Source organism: Prunus mume, linkage group LG3, assembly GCF_029339155.1.
Source record: "Prunus mume cultivar Tortuosa linkage group LG3, ASM2933915v1, whole genome shotgun sequence".
NCBI lineage: Eukaryota > Viridiplantae > Streptophyta > Magnoliopsida > Rosales > Rosaceae > Prunus > Prunus mume.
In genome coordinates, this window is record NC_142700.1 from 13369171 (window position 1) to 13390443 (window position 21273).

Consider the following 21273-nt stretch of genomic DNA (forward strand, 5'->3'; position numbering starts at 1 on the left):
TTAGGGTGGGTCGAGTTGGGGTGGTTGTACGGTAGGGTGGGAGGGGAGGAGGTTGTACAGTGAAAGATTTTTTAAAAAGATTTATCAATTTTTATTTTTATTTTTGAAAATATATATACTTTTTATATTTTTTATTGATTAATTAAATTAATTTTCATTTTGTCAAAACCACGTGATATCATATGAGTGGGTCTACGTGGCATATTTATTAGGGAGTTTCACTAAAACACCCAAAATGGAGGTTGAAATTATAAAAAAATCCAACACCCAAAACACTTTATAAACACACCCAAAACCCATCATTATACACACTCAAAACCCATTTATAAACACACCCAAAAAGTTGACTTTGGGGTTGATTTTGGGTGTGTTTCTATGTTTAAATAGTGCTTGGGTTTTTTTATAAATACATGTTTAGGATTGGGTTTATTTATAAATTTGTATAATCAGACTTATAAACGGCAAGAGTAACAATACGTATGAAAGTGGTAGGAAAACCAAATTTGTGTATGTGATTTTGATGAAAAAAATTTGATATATCAAACTCTAAAAATCGATAAACTTTACCATAATAAAGTGAAAATTACCCTACATAACTTGTAAGGAAACAAAACGTCCGATTGTTGGGGGAAATGGATATAAATAACCAGTTTTGTCAATTGGACACGGTATGGAAATGAGAATTCAGAGATGGATTTTACTTTGCTATATTAAGGTTTTTTTTTAATAAAATAAAATTTTAAATTTAGTCTCCCAGGATTGGGAAGACCTTCTTAGAGTCAACCAAGTCTAAGTCCTCTAAGTCCTTTATCCGAGTCTTTTAATTCCGTGTCTGCGTACAAGATTTCTTAGAATTAATTATTTTTTAAGGGTAGTCTTAGAACAAGAAAGCCACCAGAAGGTTGAGAGAAACTTCAAAGTTTTATTGATAATAATGAAAAGGGATCATTTGGCAAAAAAAAAAAAAAAAAAGAAAAGAAAGAAAAGGGTCCAAATAGTAGCTCGGAGTGGAAACGGTTGGATTTTGCTATTTCTCAGTTCACACATGTCAAGCTGCTTCTCGATCATCTCAGCTAACTGTTCTACATCACTTTTCTTGCTGCACAAACAATGTACGTTCATGGAGACTTATTCTTCCCTCCACCTTCACTCCCAACGTATTCTTGTGATTTGTAGAAAAAAATATTGAACTCTCCATTCCCATTTGCAAGCGAAGTATTCGCTTACTAAATCAAAGAGTTGGAAATCTACCATAAAGTCTCCCAAGTCATCGAACCAGTTCTTCATTGACTCAGACTAAACCAACTAGTGTCAAGCCTTTGAGCCAATATATATATATATTTGAATTCGGCTCAACGGATACCTCTGCCATCTTTTTAGCCTCTCTTCCAAAATGGTTGTCATGGGTAACTCTTCTGCTTTCATCACAACAAAGACCCTCCACTCACCAAAGCTTCACTTCCTTGTCCTTCTCTTCTTTCTGTTAACCTCTTCTGCGACTCCACTAAACTTTAGTTTCTCCAGCTTCAACGGCAGTGACTTAGCAACCATAACCACAGAAGGCGATGCTTTCTTCGACACCAAAATCCTCCGCCTCACCAACAGCGGCACAGACGACGAAAATATCTTTAGTGTGGGCCGAGCCACCTATCGCCAACCCTTCCTCCTCCGAGAAAAGGCCACCGGGAAACTCGCTGACTTCACCACCAGTTTCAACTTCGCCCTCGACTCCAACAACAACTCCAAGTACGGCGACGGTCTTGCTTTCTTTATAGCCCCAAATGATTCCTCACTCAATAGCGTATTAGGCAAGGGTGGCAACCTCGGCCTCCCTGTCGATACCGTAACTCCAAACGTCGTCGGTCCGAGGAATCAGTACCCCTTCGTGGCAGTGGAGTTTGATATTTACCAGAATACACGCGAAACCATCAAGGACCATGCTCACGAACATGTAGGTATCAACGTCAACTCTCTCTACTCTATTATAACCAAGAATTGGACTGCAGGCATTTTGAACGGTACAACAAATAGTGCTGCTGTTAGTTACAACTCCACCACAAAGAACTTCAGTGTTGCCTTCACTACTTTTGTGGATGGTGTCCAAGTGATTCATTATCTTGATTACAAGGTTGATTTGAAAGACTACTTGCCAGATTGGGTCGTTGTTGGGTTCTCTGCTTCAACTGGTAGTTCTGTTGCTCTGTTTAAGATCTTCTCATGGAATTTCAATTCAACTTCACTAGTTGATCGCCATGAGGTCAAGTCGGGAAATGATAACAGGATTGGACTAATAATTGGGGTAAGCATTGGTGGATGTGCTGTTGTCTTGGTTGGTGTTTTGGGTTTGGTTTGGTTCATTTTATGGAAGAAGAGGGATGGAGGGGAAAGTAGCGATGAAAATCCTATGGTAAATGAATTGATTGATGAAGAATTCGAAAAGAGGGTTGGCCCGAGGAAGTTTTCGTATAGTGAATTGGTTTGTGCAACGAGTAATTTTGGGGAGGGAGAAAAGCTCGGAGAGGGAGGGTTTGGTGGGGTTTATAAAGGCTTTTTACCGGACTTGAAGTCATTTGTTGCTGTGAAGAGGATATCTATGGAGTCTAAACAAGGACTCAAGGAGTATGCTTCGGAAGTAAAGATCATCAGTCAACTTAGGCATCGACATCTTGTGAAACTTATTGGTTGGTGTCATGAAAGAAAGTTTATACTTGTGTACGAGTTCATGCCCAATGGCAGCTTAGATGCTCATTTGTTCAAAGAACAAAGGTTTCTAACTTGGGATGCAAGATACAAAATTGCTCTAGGCTTGGCTTCTGGGTTGCTCTATCTACACGAAGGATGGGAACAATGCGTGCTACATAGGGACATTAAATCGAGTAATGTTATGTTGGATTCGAATTTCAACGCAAAACTTGGGGATTTTGGTTTAGCGAGACTTGTGGACCATGGACAAGAGCCGGAAACAACAGCACTGGCTGGAACCATGGGCTACATGGCTCCGGATTATCTCAACACCGGAAAGGCTAGCAAAGAATCAGATGTCTACAGCTTGGGAGTTGTTGCTTTGGAAATAGCATGCGGGAGAAAGGCCATCGATCCAAAGTTTGGCACTGGTAAAATAAATATGGTGGAGTGGGTTTGGGAGCTTCATGGAGAAGGGAGAGCCATTGAAGCAGTTGACCCAAAACTATGTGGAGATTTTGATGAGGAACAAATGGAGTGCCTGATCATTGTTGGGTTATGGTGTGCTCACCCAGATTACAATATGAGGCCTTCAATACAACAAGCAATTCAAATGCTTAACTTCGAGATTCCCTTGCCTCCTCTCCCATCAAAGATGCCGGCGGCCACCTATTTTACTGCTCCGAAATCGGTCTCTATGTTGTCCAGAGATACCAGTGGTTCTCAAGGAGGCCAAACTGGCTGTGGCCACAACGCTACCTCACATGATGCATGGTTTTAACGCAATGTTCTCTTGGATGTGGTAATTGTCTTAATTGATTTTATTTGGCCAGGTCAAAATGTGGCATTTCTATTCTATGAGAAAATACATCTAAATGGCACAACACTTCTCCTTCTTTCTCTGTGCTTCACCAAATGAAGTGTTACAGATTTTGTTAACTCTGTTTCATTTTTAATAATTGTATTTGTGGTTAAGATATATTGTACTGGTTCAAGTCTTTTTTTTTTTGTTGTTGTTGAAAATAAACGATAATATATTGTTGATGAACAAACAAAAGTACAAGTCATTTGATTCAACTATCTTAATTTTTTTTTTAAGCAACGCAACACTTCTATAATTGGTCTAGATTTGACTATAATTGTTTCATGTTTCAGTATTTTATTTTTCCCATTATTAAACCGATCATTTAATTCAATTTAAATCCCAAGCTGTAATTGTATTGAATTGGATTAAAAGAAAAACCTGCAATCAATGATCATTTAATTCAATTTAAATCCCAAGCTGTAATTGTATTGAATTGGATTAAAAGAAAAACCTGCAACCAATCTTAGATTATCTTATTGAATGGGTGCGGATTTTACCAAAAAATTAATTGTTTCAAACTTGCGGATACCCTATGGAGCAAATATTTTTGCCCACCACTTTAACTCAAAATGTATATCTTATCACCCATTTTAATATTTGACACGTGTCTATATACACAATCATGGTTAACATTTTACTTTGTATTAAGTAACCATGATTATGCATATGGACACGTATCAAGTATAGAGAATGGTGGTAAGTATAAACCTTGAGTTAAAATGATGAGCAAGTGTTTGGTATAATTGCTTTAATCTAATTGACATTTTTTTTTCTTTTTTTGAGAAATTCTATGATTGTATTCATAATTCAGCCAAAAAAACCACTAGCCACAAAGGGCCAATACAAACTAGCCACAATAGGGCCATTACAATAACGGAGCAGTCTAATATCAAAATTAAGACAATTTGATGCGTCTCCACTAACGATCAGGTAGGATCGAAGAAATTCTGACATAGGCATCCCAACTAAGATTGCAAACTTAGAATAATAAAAAAGAGATAAAGCTTGAAAAAACCAAGCCATAACAATACAAATAAAACTCTCACAAAGGAGAGATGAAAAGCTCTCACAAAAGAGAGATGAAAAACTCTCACAAAAGGAGATGTGAAAACTACACAGAGAACTCAAAGAATCTCTGCAACTTATTCCAAGCATAAAGAAATTGCAAAAGAGATGGTGGCGAAGATCCGACGCCGAAATACAGTGAAGATCCGACGCGGCCGCTATAATAGTTGGATGAAAATCATAACAAAACTAAGATAAATAGGGAAAATCCTTTGTCCTTGAAAATGGGGAAGAGGTGAAAGGAGAAAGAGAAGAAGGGAGAGGGGGGAAGAACAATGGCTTCCTCCCCCCTCAAAGTGGAAAAGGCTCTAAGAGTGTTTTTTGGGAGAAAGGGGGCTAGGGTTTTTTTGCTTACCAACCAAAAGTTCACGTCAATGGTTTTAATCGACATTAAATAGAGAAAGTGGCAGGACAATTTTTTCTTCATAATACTATTTGTGTGAATGAACGCGACACTTGACCTTGACCATATATACAACTTGTGCATAATCATATTGCAAGTAGCAAAGTTTGTCACGAATGAAAAGGGTTTTTGATATATCTTGACGACGTCCATCGCTTAGAACTCAAATAATGGTTTGTAACCATATTTGGTCAGAACCTAGACAAATATTCGCCCTTGAAAAAAAAATAAATAAAAAAAGACAAATATTAGACATTATTACTTACTAATAAAATAAAAAAAGGTTTTTTTTATCACAAAACGTCTCTGATATTTAGAAAACTATCGAATTGCGTCCTTAAAGTTTTTTTTTGTATCACTCATGGTCCCTAACGTTAATATGGGTGCTCTTAAATAGTCAATCTGTAAAAAAAAAAAATGTTAAATCTAGGAATATAATCGTCAAATCAATTCATTTTCACCTCTTCAACCATTAATGAATTTATAGGTTAGTTTAGTTGAGAGAAAAAGAAATGGTGGGAGTTGCTCCAGAAGCAGATGATGGAAGTAGGAGACGTTTACCACAGTGGATGCTGGGCATATCTTCTTCTAGCCAGGTAAGGAAGCCTAGTAATGGTAAAGAGGAAGGACCTACCTTTTATGAAACTGAAACATTGGGAGAAAACTCACGTGTTCTTGTAAAATGTGAGACAAAGAGAAGAAAAAGAAAATCAACTAAACAAGATGCATACTATGGAACCATTTCCCTCCATTTCTTGTGGGAATTAGTTGGAAACTAAAGGTAAGCACTGAAAATGGAAGGGAATAACATAAAAAAATTGAACTATAAAAATCCAGTTGTTGTTTTGCCTAGAAATTTGAAGATTTTTCGTCATCAAAAGTTTTTAGCGACAGATATTCATCAGATTTTTCGTGGCTAAACATTTTATGCGACGGTGTTTTTCAGATTTTTCGTTACTAAAAGTCAAATTTCCAAATCAACTTCAGACTTATATATGCCTTCGGCTCTAGCCAATTGCGACGGATGATCAAAATTTCCTTATTTTTTGTATTTCCTCGATCCTGGTTATGGTTACAGGGTTTCTACACTTATATATATATATATATATATATAAATAATAATTTTGGATTAATTTGACAATTATATCCCTAGATTTAACTTCTTCTTTTTTGACAGATGGACTATTTAAGAACACTTATATTAATATTAGGGACCATGAGTAATACAAAAATTTTTTAAAGATGCAATCTAATAGTTTCGCAAACGTCAAAAACGTTTTGTGATAAAAAGCCAATAATATTTGAATCTTGACTATGTCAATAAATAAAATATTATTTTTCGAGAGCATCTCCTATAAATAATACATGTACATGAGTCCCAACATTGATTTATTATTATTTTTATATGTATAATAATGTTGCCGGGTTATTATTATTATTTTCATAGAATTTTTGAGACATAATAACATGCTAAATTCATACAAGACTTGAAACCTAGACTTTTTCTAGAAAAGCAATTTCTGCAAACCTATCCTTTGCGTAAACATGCGCTCTAGGCTCAAAGTTTTGTGTGAACATTGATAACATTAAAGTAAGCAAAAATATAAAAAATCTATCATTTTCAGATAATATAAAAAATCTCTCCTTTCTCCCTCCTTCCAACAATGGTCTCCAAGTCTCTCAGCAATTAATAAATTATTTACGATTTTAATTCCAAAATTAATTATCTCTGCGCTCTTCGCTCCATATTTTGGGTGACAAACATTTGGGCACATTAATCTCTCTTCCTCTTCTCTTCCAAAATGGTTGCAAAGTACTCAACAACAAAGCTTCATTTTCTTCTCCTTCTGCTTCTCTTCTTTCTGTTAGCGCATTCTGCAACTCCATTAAACTTCAGTTTCTCCAGCTTCAGTCAAGACGACATCCACACCATATTTCCCGAGGGCGATGGTCATATGGACGTCCATTTCCTCCGCCTTACCAAAAGCGCCGAAGATGACGTTAAAAATGGCAGCGTGGGCCGAGCCACCTACCGCCAACCCTTCCTCCTCCGCGAAAACCACACCGAAAAACTCGCTGACTTCACCACCACTTTAGACTTCGCCTTCGAATCGAAGAACGACTCCAGCTATGGAGACAGCATCACCTTCTTCATAGCCCCAAAAGGGTCCTTGCTCAACACCACACTGGGATCTGGTAGCAGTCTCGGCCTCCCCTACAACTTGTTAGATTTGTAGGGGAAACAAAATGATTTTATTATATTGGAGGAGAATAGTACATAGTTTGGTGTAGGCTAATTAGCCTTCTAGACTTTACATATTGGCTTATTGGCCACTACATTTGATTTAGATTGGTTTGAGCTATTTGACCCTTCACTTAGATTGGTGAGCTTATTGGCTCCTCAACATATTTTATTTAGGTAGCCTTTTTGCTCCCACATAGACTGGGAGTTGATTGGTTTACTCCACATTTCATTGTGGTTGCATGCCAATTTATAGGCTTGATCAACCGACTTGCGTTGTGCCACGACTTGGGAAGATCAACCCCAGCCACATGTTTGTATGCTCTAGAGATTTCTTCCACCGCCATACTCTTGCCATTCACTTATCACTTTTTCCAGAATATTCCACCATATTCATTTTGCTTTGTTGCCATGCAACTTCTTTATTGTGAGCTCTTGACTTTTCTAGAACTTTGTAGAACAAATGAGCATTAGTTTTTCAACACTCCTCCTTAATGCGCATTGGTAATTCACCAAGCATGCACCTCACGAAGCTAGCATTGACAAACATCTAGTTGATGTTGCAGTTCCGTGCTCGTGTGGCACTTTCTCCGTTCGTAGTTAGCTTGATAGTTCTTCGTCGGCAATTTTTATTCTCCTCATCGCCCAATTTTTTAGTTTCAACATCTGGGCATCTTTTTCTGAGTGTCTTAACTTTTTGCACACCCTACATGGAGGAAAGTTTTTCCTCTCATGCCATCTCTCTTTATTTTCACTATCTCCTCCTCTAGAACTTTCTCTAGATTTCCTTCCCCTTTTCTAGAATTCTTGAAACTTTGAATTGAGTATTGATAGCACGTATCTTGTTTCCTTAGAATCGGCCCATGCGCCCCAAATTGATTGAACACGGCTCTCGAGTCGGCCCTTACGCCCAAAGTGATCGAACTAGCTCTCGAACCAGCTCTGACACCCAATGCGATCGAACTAGCTCTGATACCACTGTTAGAATTGTGGGGAAAACAAAATGATTTTAGGGTTAATGACCTAAATGGTCTCCCAACTATCGCTCCATTATCATTTTGGTCCATCAACTAAAATTTTCAATTCAAACGTTCTTAAACTTTTTATTTTGTACCAAAATCGTCCTTCCGTGACAGATTTCGTCACTTTCGACATGGCCACGTGACTAAGTTTTGAAGGGTATATGCGACTTTTTGAGAAGACCTATCGTTCCGAACCAAAATCCCTCCAAAATACCTCCACTTTTTGAGAAGCCCACTCATTTCCCACAAATACCATCGAGTGAAAGGGATTCTAATGCGAGTTGCTGAATTGGTTGATGTTGTAGTGTAGTAGTGTGCGAGTCGCTGAATTGGTGAAGTTAGTGTGTAATTTCACTGTTAGTTTTGGAGTTTGAATTTGGGAGTTTGGGTTAGGGTTTGATTTTGAGGATTTTGGAGATTTTGGGAAATTCTGACAGGACCCGCCCCGAATTTCCAGAGCGAACCTGCGGAGACCCGGCATCACACCTACTGGGTTCACTCCTTAAAACTATGTCCTCATTTACGAGAGAGGATTAAGGGCACGAGACTTTCTGAAATTTTGTGAGTTTCCCTATAAATTGAACATTTCTCCAAAATTTCCACCTGCATAAAACACATTTTATAACCCAACCGACAGCACGCATAATATAATCTCATGCAATTTACATAAATGGCCTCCAACCTTCAAAAGATTCTCGCAGAACTGCCCACCATGTTTTTAAAATAACTTAATGCATCAAACATGCATATAACAAATTCAAAACCTATTTATGTCCACCTTCACTCACTCAGTCCACAGGACAAGCCTCAATTCAACCAAGTTTCATGACCAACAACAAGGTCCGAACCAATCTCAATAAGACCACCTAAGTGGGGTCTAATCTGTGGCTGCACCTAGTAACTTCAGGCTGCCTACGTACCCTACTAAGGGATCAAACCACACGTAGCTCTTTCGTATCATTCATGGCTCCTAATATCAACTAAGCCATTACCGTCATACAATTTCATACATTCTAGGATTTATCCATCATAACACGCCCAACACAATCACATAGCTCCTCATACGACGGGCGCCGGGCCTCGTATGAGTGCATCAACTTTCTGCCGGCTAATCCAAAGACCCGTGCGACCTCAACACCGGGCACGGCTACATTCTCACCAGCCCGCACATAATCATATCTCCCCTCATATGTCGGGACGCACCCGGCCACGTATGGGTCTGTCAACACGTTGGCTAATCCAAAGGCGGCGTGCGATCTCAACTTGGTGCGGCTACATTCTCACCAGCCCGCACACAATCATATCTCCTCAAGCGTCGGGGCGCACCCGACGTATGAGATCTGTCAACACGCCGACTAATCCAAAGATCGTGCGACCTCAACACCGGGCTGACTATATTCTCACCACCCTCATACAATCATATCTCCCCTCATGCGTGAGCGCACCGGCCACGTATGGGAGTGCATCAACTCGCGGCTAATTCAAAGGCGCATGCGACCTCAACCTTTGGGCACGGCTACATTCTCACCAGCCCGCACACAATCATATCTCCCCTCATACGTCGGGGCGCGCACCGCCACGTGTAGAGTGCATCACACTGCGGCTAATCCAAAGCGCGTGCGATCTCAACACCGGCTGGCTATATTCTCACGGCCCTCATACAATCATATCTCCTCATACGTCGGGCGCACCGGCCACATATGGAGTCTGTCAACACGCGGCTAATTCAAAGATCGTGCGACCTCAACATGGGCACGGCTACATTCTCACCAGCCGCACACAATCATATCTCCCTCATACGTCGGACGCACCGGCCGCGTGTAGGTGCATCAACTCGCCGGCTAATCCAAAGGCGCGTGCGATCTCAACACCGGGCACGGCTACATTCTCACCAGCCCTCACACAATCATAGCTCCTTCATACGTCGGGGCACCCGCCACGTGTAAGTGCATCAACACTGTTGGCTAATCCAAAGGCGCGTGCGACCTCAACTCTGGGCTGACTACATTCTCACCACCATCATCTGTTCACTTTGGCTGGCTACATTCTCACCACCATCATACTATTCACTTTGGCTGCCTACATTCTCACCACCATCATCACTGTTCACTTGGGCCTGCCTACATTCTCACCACCGCATGGGTTTAAGGGCCTCAACATAATCACAATATTGGGGGGTACGTGGGGTAGTGCGTATAGCACTGTAAAGTAACATTCGATCCCTTTATTTACTTTTTATACAACCACACAATTAAATATATAATATATAATTTTTAATCCTATATTAACCTTAATCAATAAAGCATTCCATAAACTCCCCCATTTAAATTCACCAATTTATATCATAAACCTACAATATCCATTTAACTCAACAATGCTCAGGACCTGTCACTAAGGTCATTCTAACCTTCCTGGAATGGTAGAACTACAACGAAAGTCTAGAGGTCAACCCGGGGTCAAACTACCCAAACTTGGTCAAACAGGCCCGCGGGGCCCACAACCTCCAAATTCCAATATGACAGTTTCTATAGGTTCTACAAGGTATAGGGCACACGTCCTGCAAGTTTGGTCCAGATCGGACGGTCGGATCGCTCACGATCGCACGATCGGACGGTCACTAAAACCCTAACCCTAGGGTTGGTATTTTCGGAGTATCCGAGACTCCATTTTACGATCCGTCAAATCCTACACAATCGTAATACCTAGATTAACATATTATAACTTCGGGACCATCCAAAGGTCCAAACCTAAGCGAACCGAAAATACGCGATATCGATATCATTGAACTCTAACAGTATTCAAAATGAGATCCGAGCACACCTATGCGCGTGACATTGAGAGGATCGCGATGGGACAAAAATGCCCTCAGTTGCCTGCGCCGCGTGCGTGGGTGTCAGCGATACCCATCGCGGAAAACTTCCAACTCAGAGCCAAGACTCCTACCTTAGGTAATACACCTAATTTGGAGTCACTTTGTTCTTGGGCATATCCCAAAAGCCCGGCCGGAAGTGGCGAGAATCTCCCTCGAAATCCGGCCAAACCCAATTTGTAAATCGAGGTTGCCTCGCTACAAATTGATCAATTCCTACCTAATAGGCAGCTAGAGCTCGGAAAATAGGTGAGAAACCATACCTCACTTGCGGAATCGGTGGCGGACGACGGAGAAGCGGCGGTTTCAGAACCAAGCTGTTTTCTTGATTTTCGGCGAAATCCCGACGGTGGTGGCGAGACACTGGCTGGGGTAGGAAGAGGACGGCCGCCAGAGCCATTTTGTCACCCCGTCAAGTTTGGTAGCCGAGCGAGAGCACGGCCGGCCAAAGCGTGGCTGGCCATCGTGGTATCCACGAAAACCATAGGAGAGAGGGAGAGGCGCGTGAGGAGAGAGAGAGAGAGAGAGAGAGAGACGGGGGCAATTCCGTCTTTTAACCAAAAAAAACCATTTCAAAATATTTACGATTATGCCACTGAGTTTCATTTGATCGTATCTCTCTCGTTACAACTCCGATTCAAGCCCACTACGCGTCTACGGACTCATCTCGCCGCGCTCTACGCAATGGTACAACCGAATTTCCAAATTCCTTCCGGATAAGAACATAACTAAAATACCCCTATCACACGGGTAAATTCTTAATTCCGCTTAAATAAATTAAAATATGCAATAAATTTGGAGTCGGGGTGTTACAAATTCACTAGTTGCTGATAATGGAGTACGAATTCCGTTCGGGTGGAAAGACTCCCAAATATGGCAAGGGCTTCTATAATGCATTTTATGTTGTTTTTGTTTGGAAATTGATGAAATGGATGAGTTGTCATTGTCTGGAACTGTGGTTTCTTTATAAAGATTCCTTTTTCTGTGTTTGTGTTCGGCTTTTTGGTTGTTTTATGTTTAAAGTAAGGGTAAATGAATCGTTTTCTTGTATGTGGATGTGGATTTGGCTTTTGCTACATTGACTGTAGAGCGTAAGCTTTATGTCTGTGGTCCCTTGGTTGTGGTTCCTGTATGTTAAATATTGTGTTTTTTTTTATAAAGTTGTGGTCCCTTGGTTGTTTGGTTCACACCAGTAATTGTTGCCCTTATTGTCGTTAGCATTAACAACAAAACTATGACTTTAGAATAACCTATTGTTTTTTCAATTTTGCAGCTAACAATGGAATGTGCACTCTATAATTACATCATGGGGGCTGGTTTGAAAATGAGGTTTATAAGAAGGGTAAGGTCTGTTATTTGGACAATATTATAGAGGATTTTCTGTCCTTGTTAGATTTACTGAAAATTGGGAGAGGTCTTGGGTATGAGGTTGACATTTCTCAAGTTGAGCAACGTTTGGAAATTAGGTGTAAAAACCCTGAGGGTGGACTGGAGCTTGTTACATCAGATGCTACAGTAGTTGAAATGGTTGGTCACATACCATCCAATAAGGTTATTGTGTTATACTATAATGAGATTGAAGACTATGAGTATGATGCAGATGTAGAGAATTGTGATGAGGATTTGACTCAGAATTACCAAGTGAACGAGGTGGATTATATTGAAGTTGAAGATGATTAGACTTTTGAGAATGTTGGGACAAAAACGGCAAATGAAGATGCTGTCAAAGAGGTACCAAATGAAAATGCAGAGGCAGAATTACCAAATGAAGATATAGGGGCACATTTCACTATTGATAATGAAGGTGCAGAATTGCCAAATGAAGATATATGGGCACATGTGACAATTGATAATGAAGGGGCAGAATTGCCAAATGAAGATGAAGATCCAGATTCAGAAATTAAAGACAGTGATTATGAGTTCAGTTAAAATGAGGCAGAAGATAGGCAAACTGTTGGAGAGAATGTAGCAGATGAGGGGACTAGTCATGGTGCTCCAATAGAGGTGTCATCAGATGGTGCTGACACGTCAGAATTTGACAGTGGAAGTGAGACGATTCTGAGGGTAATGGTAGAAAAAAGATAAAACTGCCAAAGTTTAAGCAGTATAGAAGAGATGTGGATTTGAAAAATTCTGAGTTTAGATTGTGAATGAAGTTTGCAAACAAAAAACTACTGATAGAGGCTATCAAGGAGCTTGCAATTATTGAGGGTAGGGAAGTGAAATTATAAAAAAAACGACAACAGATGAGTTCAGGCTAAATGTGTGAAAGGGTGTTCTTTCCAAGTATATGGATCAAAGATTAATAGAGAGGAAGGGTCATTTTCTATTAAAACTTTGAGCCTAGAACATCAGTGTGGAAGAGTGGACAAGCTTATGCATACTACAACAAAATGGCTTTGTCATAGATATGCAAACAAGCTGAAGCGCAACTCAGACTTTGATCAGAAATCATTTCAACAAGATGTGTTGGAAGATTACAAAATAAATGTCACCAAACTTCAAGTTTATAGGGCAAAGAGGCTAGCCAGAGATTTAAATGAAGGTACTTTCAAAGAACAATATGCTAGATTGTGGGATTATGTTAAAGAATTGAAAACTGCAAACAAAGGTAGTACAGTAAAGATTAAAACTCAGATTGTGAAGGGTGAGATAATGTTTCAAAGGATATATGTGTGCTTGGCTGCCTGTAAGAAGGGATTTTTAGAAGGTTGTAGACCTGTTATTGATGTTGATGGCTGCCATTTGAAAGGGCCTTATCCTGGACAGATTTTGATGGCTGTTGGGGTGGATGGGAACAATGGTTATTTCCCAGTAGCTTATGCAGTGGTTGATATTGAGAGTAAAGACTCTTGGATTTGGTTTTTCAATCTTCTAATTGAAGATTTATGGATTACAAATGGAAGAGCTTGGGTAGTGATTAATGACAAACAAAAGGGACTTCTACCTGCCATTGAGAGAGTACTTCTAACTGCAAAGCACAGGATGTGTATAAGGCACCTATACAGTAACTTTAGGGCATCAAATATTGGTCTTGCTCTGAAACATATATTATGGGCTGCAGCAAGAGCTACAACTGTGCCTTGGTGGGAGGCAGAAATGGAGAAGATGAAAAATGAGGATGAGTAAGCATGGAAGTGGTTGAAGAAGAGACCTGCAAAAAATTGGAGCAGATCTCACTTCGAATCACATTTTAAATGTGATCTTTTATTGAATATCTGTGTGAAAGTTTCAATGCAGCCATACTAGATGCAAGGGATAAGACAATTTTGAGTTGCTTGGAGAGGATAAGGGTGTATGTGATGCTTAGGATGGCTAGTAGGAGGTCTGCATGTCAGAATTGGAGATACTCTGTTGGGCCTAGGATCTTCAAGATAATTGAGAAGAACAAGTTAGGTTCATCACAATGCATTCCTAGATTGGCTGGTGAGAAATTGTATCAAGTGAGCCACATTTATGGTAGAGAATTTGTTGTAGACCTTAGAGCAAAGATATGCTCTTGTAGGAGGTGAAATTTATGTGGAATACCATGTCCCCATGCAATCTCAGCAATATTTCAAAGATGTGAAAACCCAATTGCTTATGTGGATGATTGTTATAAGCTGGAGACTTATATAAAGGCTTATAAACCACTGATTCACCCAATCCCTTCAATGGACCAATGGATTTTACCAAAAAATTAATTGTTTCAAACTGCGAATACCCTATGGAGCAAATATTTTTGCTCACAACTTTAAACCAAGCTGTATATCCTACCACCTTTTAATACTTGACACATGTCCATATGCATAACCATGGTTAAGTTTTACTTCGTATTATATATGGACCCATGATTATACATATGGATACGTGTTAAGTGTTGAGAATGATGATAAGCATAAACTTTGGGTTAAAGTGATGAGCAAGTATTTGGTATAATTGCTTTAATCAATCGACATTAAATAGTGAAAGTGGCAGGACTTTTTTTCTTCATAATACTATTTGTTCAATTATTGTTGTGATCCATACCTGTTGTGTGAATGAATGTGACACACGACCATATATACATATATACAATATTTTTTTGACCATACATACAACTTGTGCATAAGCAGAGTTTGTCAAGAATGAAAAGGGTTTTGGATATATCTTGACGACGTCCATCGCCTAGAACACAAATAATGGTTTGTAACCATATTTGATCAGAACCTAGACAAATATTCGCCCTTGACATAAAAATAAAGACAAATATTAGTCATTATTACCTACTGATAAAAGAAAAAAAAGGTAACAACATCTAATGGCCTGTTTGGATCTTGACTATGTCAATAAATAAAATATTACTTTTTGGGAGCATCTCCTATAAGTAATACATGTACATTATGAGTCATGACATTGATTTATTAATATTTTTGTATAATAATGTTGCCTGGTTATTATTTTTTTTTATAGAAAGTTTTGAGGAGTGATAACATACTAAATTCACATAAGACTCGAGCAATTTCTCTAAACATGCACTCTAAGCTCAAAGTTGAACACACTGATAACATTAAAGTAAGTAAAAAAAAAAAAAATCTATCATTTTCAGGTAATATAAAAATTTTCATAAGATTAAAATCGATATGTACATACAAAACTACCAATAAGAATCCAATTTACAATTAGACGGATTCCTCTCCTTCCTCGCTACTTCCAACAATGGTCTCAAGTCTCTCAGCAATTAATAAATTATTTACGATTTTAATTCCAAAATTAATTATCTCTGTGCTCTTTGCTCCATATTTTAGGTGACAAATTTGCGCACGTCTCTCTTTCTCTTCTCTTCCAAAATGGTTGCAAAGTACTCAACAAAGCTTCACTTTCTTCTTCTTCTTCTGCTTCTCTTGTTTCTGTTAGCCCACTCCGCAACTCCATTGAACTTCAATTTCTCCAGCTTCACTTCCGACGACCGTGACACCATTTTATCCTAGAGTGATGCTTATATGGACACCCAGTTCCTCCGCCTCACCAACAGTGAATTGGCCCGAGGAAGTTTTCCTACAGCGAATTGGCTCGGGCCATGAGTAGCTTTAAGGAGGGAGAAAAGCTTGGAGAGGGAGGATTCGGTGGGGTTTATAAACCTTCATACCAGACTTGCAGTCATATGTTGCTGTTAAAAGGATATCGAGGGGTTCTAAACAAGGATCGAAGGAGTAGGCATCGGAAGTAAAGATCATCAGTCGGCTTAGGCATCGTAATCTTGTGCAACTGATTGGGTGGTGCCATGAAAGAAAGTTCTTACTTGTGTATGAGTTCATGCCCAATGGGAGCTTAGATTCTCACCTATTCAAAGAACAAAGCTTGTTAACTTGGGAGACAAGATACAAAATTGCTCAAGGTTTGGCCTCCGGGTTGTTCTATCTACATAAAGAGGGGGAGCAATGTGTGCTGCACAGTGATATTAAATCGAGCAATGTAATGTTAGATTCGAATTTCATCCCAAAACTTGGCGATTTTCGGTTAGCTCGACTTGTGGACCACGGAAACAATCACAAACCACAATCTTGGCTGGAACCATGGGCTACATGGCTCCGGATTATTATCTCAACACCGGAAAGGCTAACAATAAAGAATCAGATGTCTACAGCTTCGGAGTTGTTGCCTTGGAAATAGCATGCGGAAGAAAACCTATCGATCCTAAATATGGAAGCAGTCAAATCAATATGGTTGAGTGGGTTTGGGAGCTTTATGGACAAGATAGAGTCATTGAAGTAGCTGATCCAAAACTATGTGGAGATTTTGTTGAGAAACAAATGGAGTGCTTGATGATTGTTGGATTGTGGTGTGCTCACCCGGAGATTCCCTTGCCCATTCTCCCATCAAAGATGCTGGTGGCCACCTATTTTACCCCTCCAAGATCACTATCAATGTTTTCTACGGATACTAGTGGTTCTCAAGGAGGTCTCCAAGCAAAGAAACCCCATTGAGGTTTCAATCCTGGGTGCCATGGGGGAGGGGGAATCCACCACAACTGTGACCCATTTAGTCTACTTTAATAATTATGATAACTTGATTCCGAAATTATAGGAATTTTGTAATTTCACTTTTGTCTTGTTTTCGACATTATGCTTGTCACCCTTTGCGTTGATAATATGGAAATTCAATATGTATTGTTGTAATAATTTTGTTATACGGAAATATTTTTGCTCACTACTTTAACGCAATGTGCATATTCACCACTCTTCTTAATACTTGACACGTGTCTATATGCATAATTATAGTTAACTTTTTACTTTGATTTATGTAACCATGGTTATACTTATGGACACGTGCAAGTGTTGAAAAGGGTGGTGAACATACTTCTTGGGTTAAAGTGATGAGCAAAAATGCTACATTTGTAATACATACAATCTCAGTTGATATTTTATTTTATCTATATATATAAAGCAAAAGGCAGAGATGGTAAAACATTCAAAATACCATAAAATGCTCTTGGTTAATGCAAACATTAAGAATTGAAATTATTAATTAAATGAGGATAATATAGTAAATTCAAAATTTTCATATTAAAAAAAATTAAAATTAAAAGAAAAATTGGATAATGGATCCTATTTTTATGGAACACAACTACCCATTTTCTTTTTTAATTCTAAAATTAATTATTATTATTTTTTTTAAAAAAGCCCCTCGTAGGCGCGGAAGCTCATGCGGAGAGACTAATTTTATTTTATTTTTGATGAACTCAGTTGATATTTTATATATAAATAGGCTCATTCTAACATCACATATTATACAAAGTACCCATGTAGAGTCTATTTGGAGATAAAAATTCAACACTAGCCACTTGTCATTTTTTTAACTGGTTCTTAGAAAATTTTAACACACTAAAAACCAATTAAACAAGAACGAGTGCCTAATTTTGGAGTTTTCTCTTCAAATAGGCTCTATATGAGTTTTGTACAATGTCATGCAAAAATGGGGTTTTTAGTAAAAACCTATAAATTTTAACCATCATAAAAAGCTGTCTAGCTATATGGAAAACGTTCTAATATCTTTCCTAAAGACTTCACCCGTAAAGAAAACCTCACTTCTATTTAGTATTCTTAAAATTTAATGCCATATGTTGACATACTCTATTGTTGTAGGGTGTGAAATTATCATTTACAATTTATAAGTTTCTAGTCTTGGCCTAAAAATCGACTTAAAACCTATAATAAGATTGACGACAACGATGAAAATCGCGCAGAACGCAATGAATCTTATCTTATTTGTCCATACACATATTTTTCCTTTAACTGTTGATGGAAATTGCGTTTCAACCGTGTTTTCTTTTTCAAATTTATAACAACCATTTTAAGAGGAAAAAAAAAAAAAAACCAAGGACGTCTTTGAACATTTTTATTTTATCTGTATTCGAAATAGCATATACGAGTGAGCACGTGTGCTGCGCGATTATAAGATATGGCCTAAATTGGCACACAAATGAATCAAACACACGTGCAAAACACTCCAATTCGTAGTACCCCATCAGCACTCAGAATAGCATTAACCACCTCTCAAGCATTTGATTCGTCCTAACCCCAGGTCATGAGAGTAAAAATCTACCACCTTAAAGCTCTACGATTTCTGTTTCTGATGAAAGGTACGTTTCATTTATAGCCTTCAGCGCAGCAATGTTTGCAACATCAATAAATTCGCTCATGATCAAGTTACAACCTAGTTTTTAATTGTTATATTAAAGTGTTTTGTTGTTTCTTCCTCAATGCAGCATTGCCAAGCGGGCGGTCCCTGTCATGTTTATTCAGCTAGCTTTTCTCTGTAAGAAGCTTGCAAAATTCGTTTGAAACCACTCCAAGACCTCCCCATCCAGCTTGACATCCCCATCAACATTCACCATCACCACCAATAAGGAGGAGGCTGAGGAATCAAATATTATTCATTTTCAATATTTCTTTTGACCATATATACAACATGTGCTTAATCCTCGCAAAGTTTCTCTAGAATAAAAAACCTAGTATATATTAAATTCGGGAACGAAAAGGGTTTTGGATATCTTGACTACCTACATCGCCTCGAAATAATGATTTAAAAGACGAGGAGTAGAGACGAGGCGTTTTTAGTCCGCTATGTAGGCGTCAGCCTTGAAGCAGTGAGGCTTAAGCCTTTTGAACATTAATTTAATTTAATAAAAAAGTATAAATAATACAATTTAGATAAATTGTACTACTAATTCTTATTGAACCCAAATATTATATCAATATAAGTACTAATTGTCATTCAAGCATAATAATAAATTCCCAAACATAAAATACTTATTCAACATAAAAAAAAAAAAAACTCAATTCAGGCATCCCACTCCTCATCATGACAACATGAAACATCAAATGCTATGATATTTAATATTTATGTGTGGACTTGAGTGTTATTTTTAATGGATTTTATGGATATTGTGTTGTTTGGGAAAAAAAAAACTAACATATATATATATATATAATGAATCTAGTACAAAGAGAATTGCATATCGAATGAGAGAGAGGCTTCAACTTATGGAGAGAATTAGAATTGATGCAGCTTATCGCATTAGGGATATGCATATAGGTCCATTAATGTATTTATTTAGAAGAAAAAAAAAAAGAAAAAAAAGGGAAGTATTGTTTGTTTCAGTGGGGGGTTAAAAGGTGTTTGCTTTAAAAAAATTTTAAAAATTAATTAATTTTTTTAAAATAAAAACCAAAATGTGCATTTAAGACACCTTAGTTCGGAAAAAAAAAACTTTAGTAACGAGATGAAACGACGTTGTTTCATTAAAACAAATCCTTAAAAAAATTCAAGCGAGGTCGTCTTCTTTCCTCGCACTTTGGCTTGCAGACAGCGGTGCTTCTTCGCACCTTCCATACCTCGCCACGCCTCGCTACATAAGGCTACGCTAAGCGTGCAACAAGCTAAACATTCATACTCCCAAGGGCGGAGGCACGTAGGGACCAGTGCAATCACTGGCCCCGACTCAACTTTTTTTCTTTCTTTTAAAATGTAATATGTATTGTTGTTATTGAATAATCTATATTAATTAATATGTTTGTTTTATCACGTGGGCCAGAAGCCAAATCCTGTTTTCCTTTCCACCAAGCGTAAGCCACTTTCCTTTCCTTTTTCCAAAGGTTTATGGCTCTTATTATTATATATTTACCCTTTAAAAAAAATTGATAAAATCCTAACCCATTTTTCTCCTTTCTTGTAGATACACAAGCAACAAAGCAGACTTTCTCAATGCACTGTCTCTGAGTTTTTCTCTCAAACTCCATATTAAACTATCAAGTTTTAATTAGGTTAATTTATTCAATTAAAGTTTTTTTAGCAGTTCTCTTTTTTATTTTTTTTCTTTACTTATTTATTTCTAGTTCATAAAATTTTGATTTTTTTTCTTTTTATTGATTTTAATAGATCTTCAATTTATGTATAAATGATTGCTTCGTTGCATATATTGAGAGATACATTTTCAATAGTATAGATGACGAGGTTGTTATGCAATGATTTCAAAATATGAAAACTCGTCAAGAATGATGATGATTGTAATGAATACACAATATGATTTTTGATGTTTTGGTCTGTCTTGTGAGTTCAAATTTTTTATTGTTAATATTTTGTGGGAGGCCCCCACACATGAAATTCTGGCTTCGCCACTGCATACTCCTAAGGTGATTTCCCTCTACCTCACTTCGACGCGCGCTCCGACTTGCACTTAGGCATGCTTTTGAAAACACTGCCTTGAACACAAAGAATTGTAGGAAAAATGATAAATTTTACTTATCTTTGATATATGTTTAATATCAAACACCATGCTACATGATATACTCAGTGGGGGCATAAACTTTTATTTTGTTTAAGTGGGGGCATACAAAGTTTAAATACAACGAGAACGTGCAAAAGCAGACTTAAAGCTAATCGTGGAAAGTAAAGAGAAGATGAAATTTATTTCATCCACTGAGATTATGTACGTACATTCAGCCATGATAAGTTCATGTTTCTTTCTTCTTTGTTTAATTAATTTCCTCTTATTAGTGGCGCACTACGACCATTGGTAATCTTTTTATTCAAAGTTTGGCATACAATCAAAGTTGAGAAAACAAGAAACGTGGCGTGGGTAGCTTTGGAGAAAGAAAAAAAAGA

The 21273-nt window shown here is 38.1% G+C and overlaps 2 protein-coding genes and 2 pseudogenes across 2 annotated transcripts; all 4 read left to right on the plus strand.

Annotated features, from left to right (window-relative positions):
• The first annotated feature begins 1393 nt into the window (after window positions 1-1393).
• LOC103326036 (L-type lectin-domain containing receptor kinase IX.1 pseudogene) lies at window positions 1394-3556 on the plus strand (annotated as a pseudogene).
• Window positions 3557-6817: 3261 nt separating this feature from the next.
• LOC103326035 (lectin-like) lies at window positions 6818-7252 on the plus strand. Its single transcript, XM_008228240.2, has one exon. It carries the CDS (start codon window positions 6818-6820, stop codon window positions 7250-7252), a length of 435 nt encoding a protein of 144 aa, XP_008226462.2.
• A 6272-nt stretch (window positions 7253-13524) lies between these two features.
• Window positions 13525-14660, plus strand: LOC148918784 (uncharacterized). The gene is made up of 2 exons (XM_089048705.1): window positions 13525-14273; window positions 14378-14660. Exons 1-2 carry the CDS (start codon window positions 13525-13527, stop codon window positions 14658-14660), a joined length of 1032 nt encoding a protein of 343 aa, XP_088904831.1.
• A 1493-nt stretch (window positions 14661-16153) lies between these two features.
• Window positions 16154-17132, plus strand: LOC148918785 (L-type lectin-domain containing receptor kinase IX.1-like; annotated as a pseudogene).
• The last annotated feature ends 4141 nt before the right edge of the window (window positions 17133-21273 follow it).

Excerpts from the sequence above, each read along its gene's own strand:
- LOC103326035 (XM_008228240.2), top strand. The coding sequence starts at position 6,818 with ATGGTTGCAAAGTACTCAACAACAAAGCTTCATTTTCTTCTCCTTCTG.
- LOC148918784 (XM_089048705.1), top strand. The coding sequence starts at position 13,525 with ATGCATACTACAACAAAATGGCTTTGTCATAGATATGCAAACAAGCTG. Across the intron at positions 14,274-14,377 it reads AAGATGAAAAATGAGGATGA|TTTCAATGCAGCCATACTAG; the intron begins GTAAGCATGGAA and ends TCTGTGTGAAAG.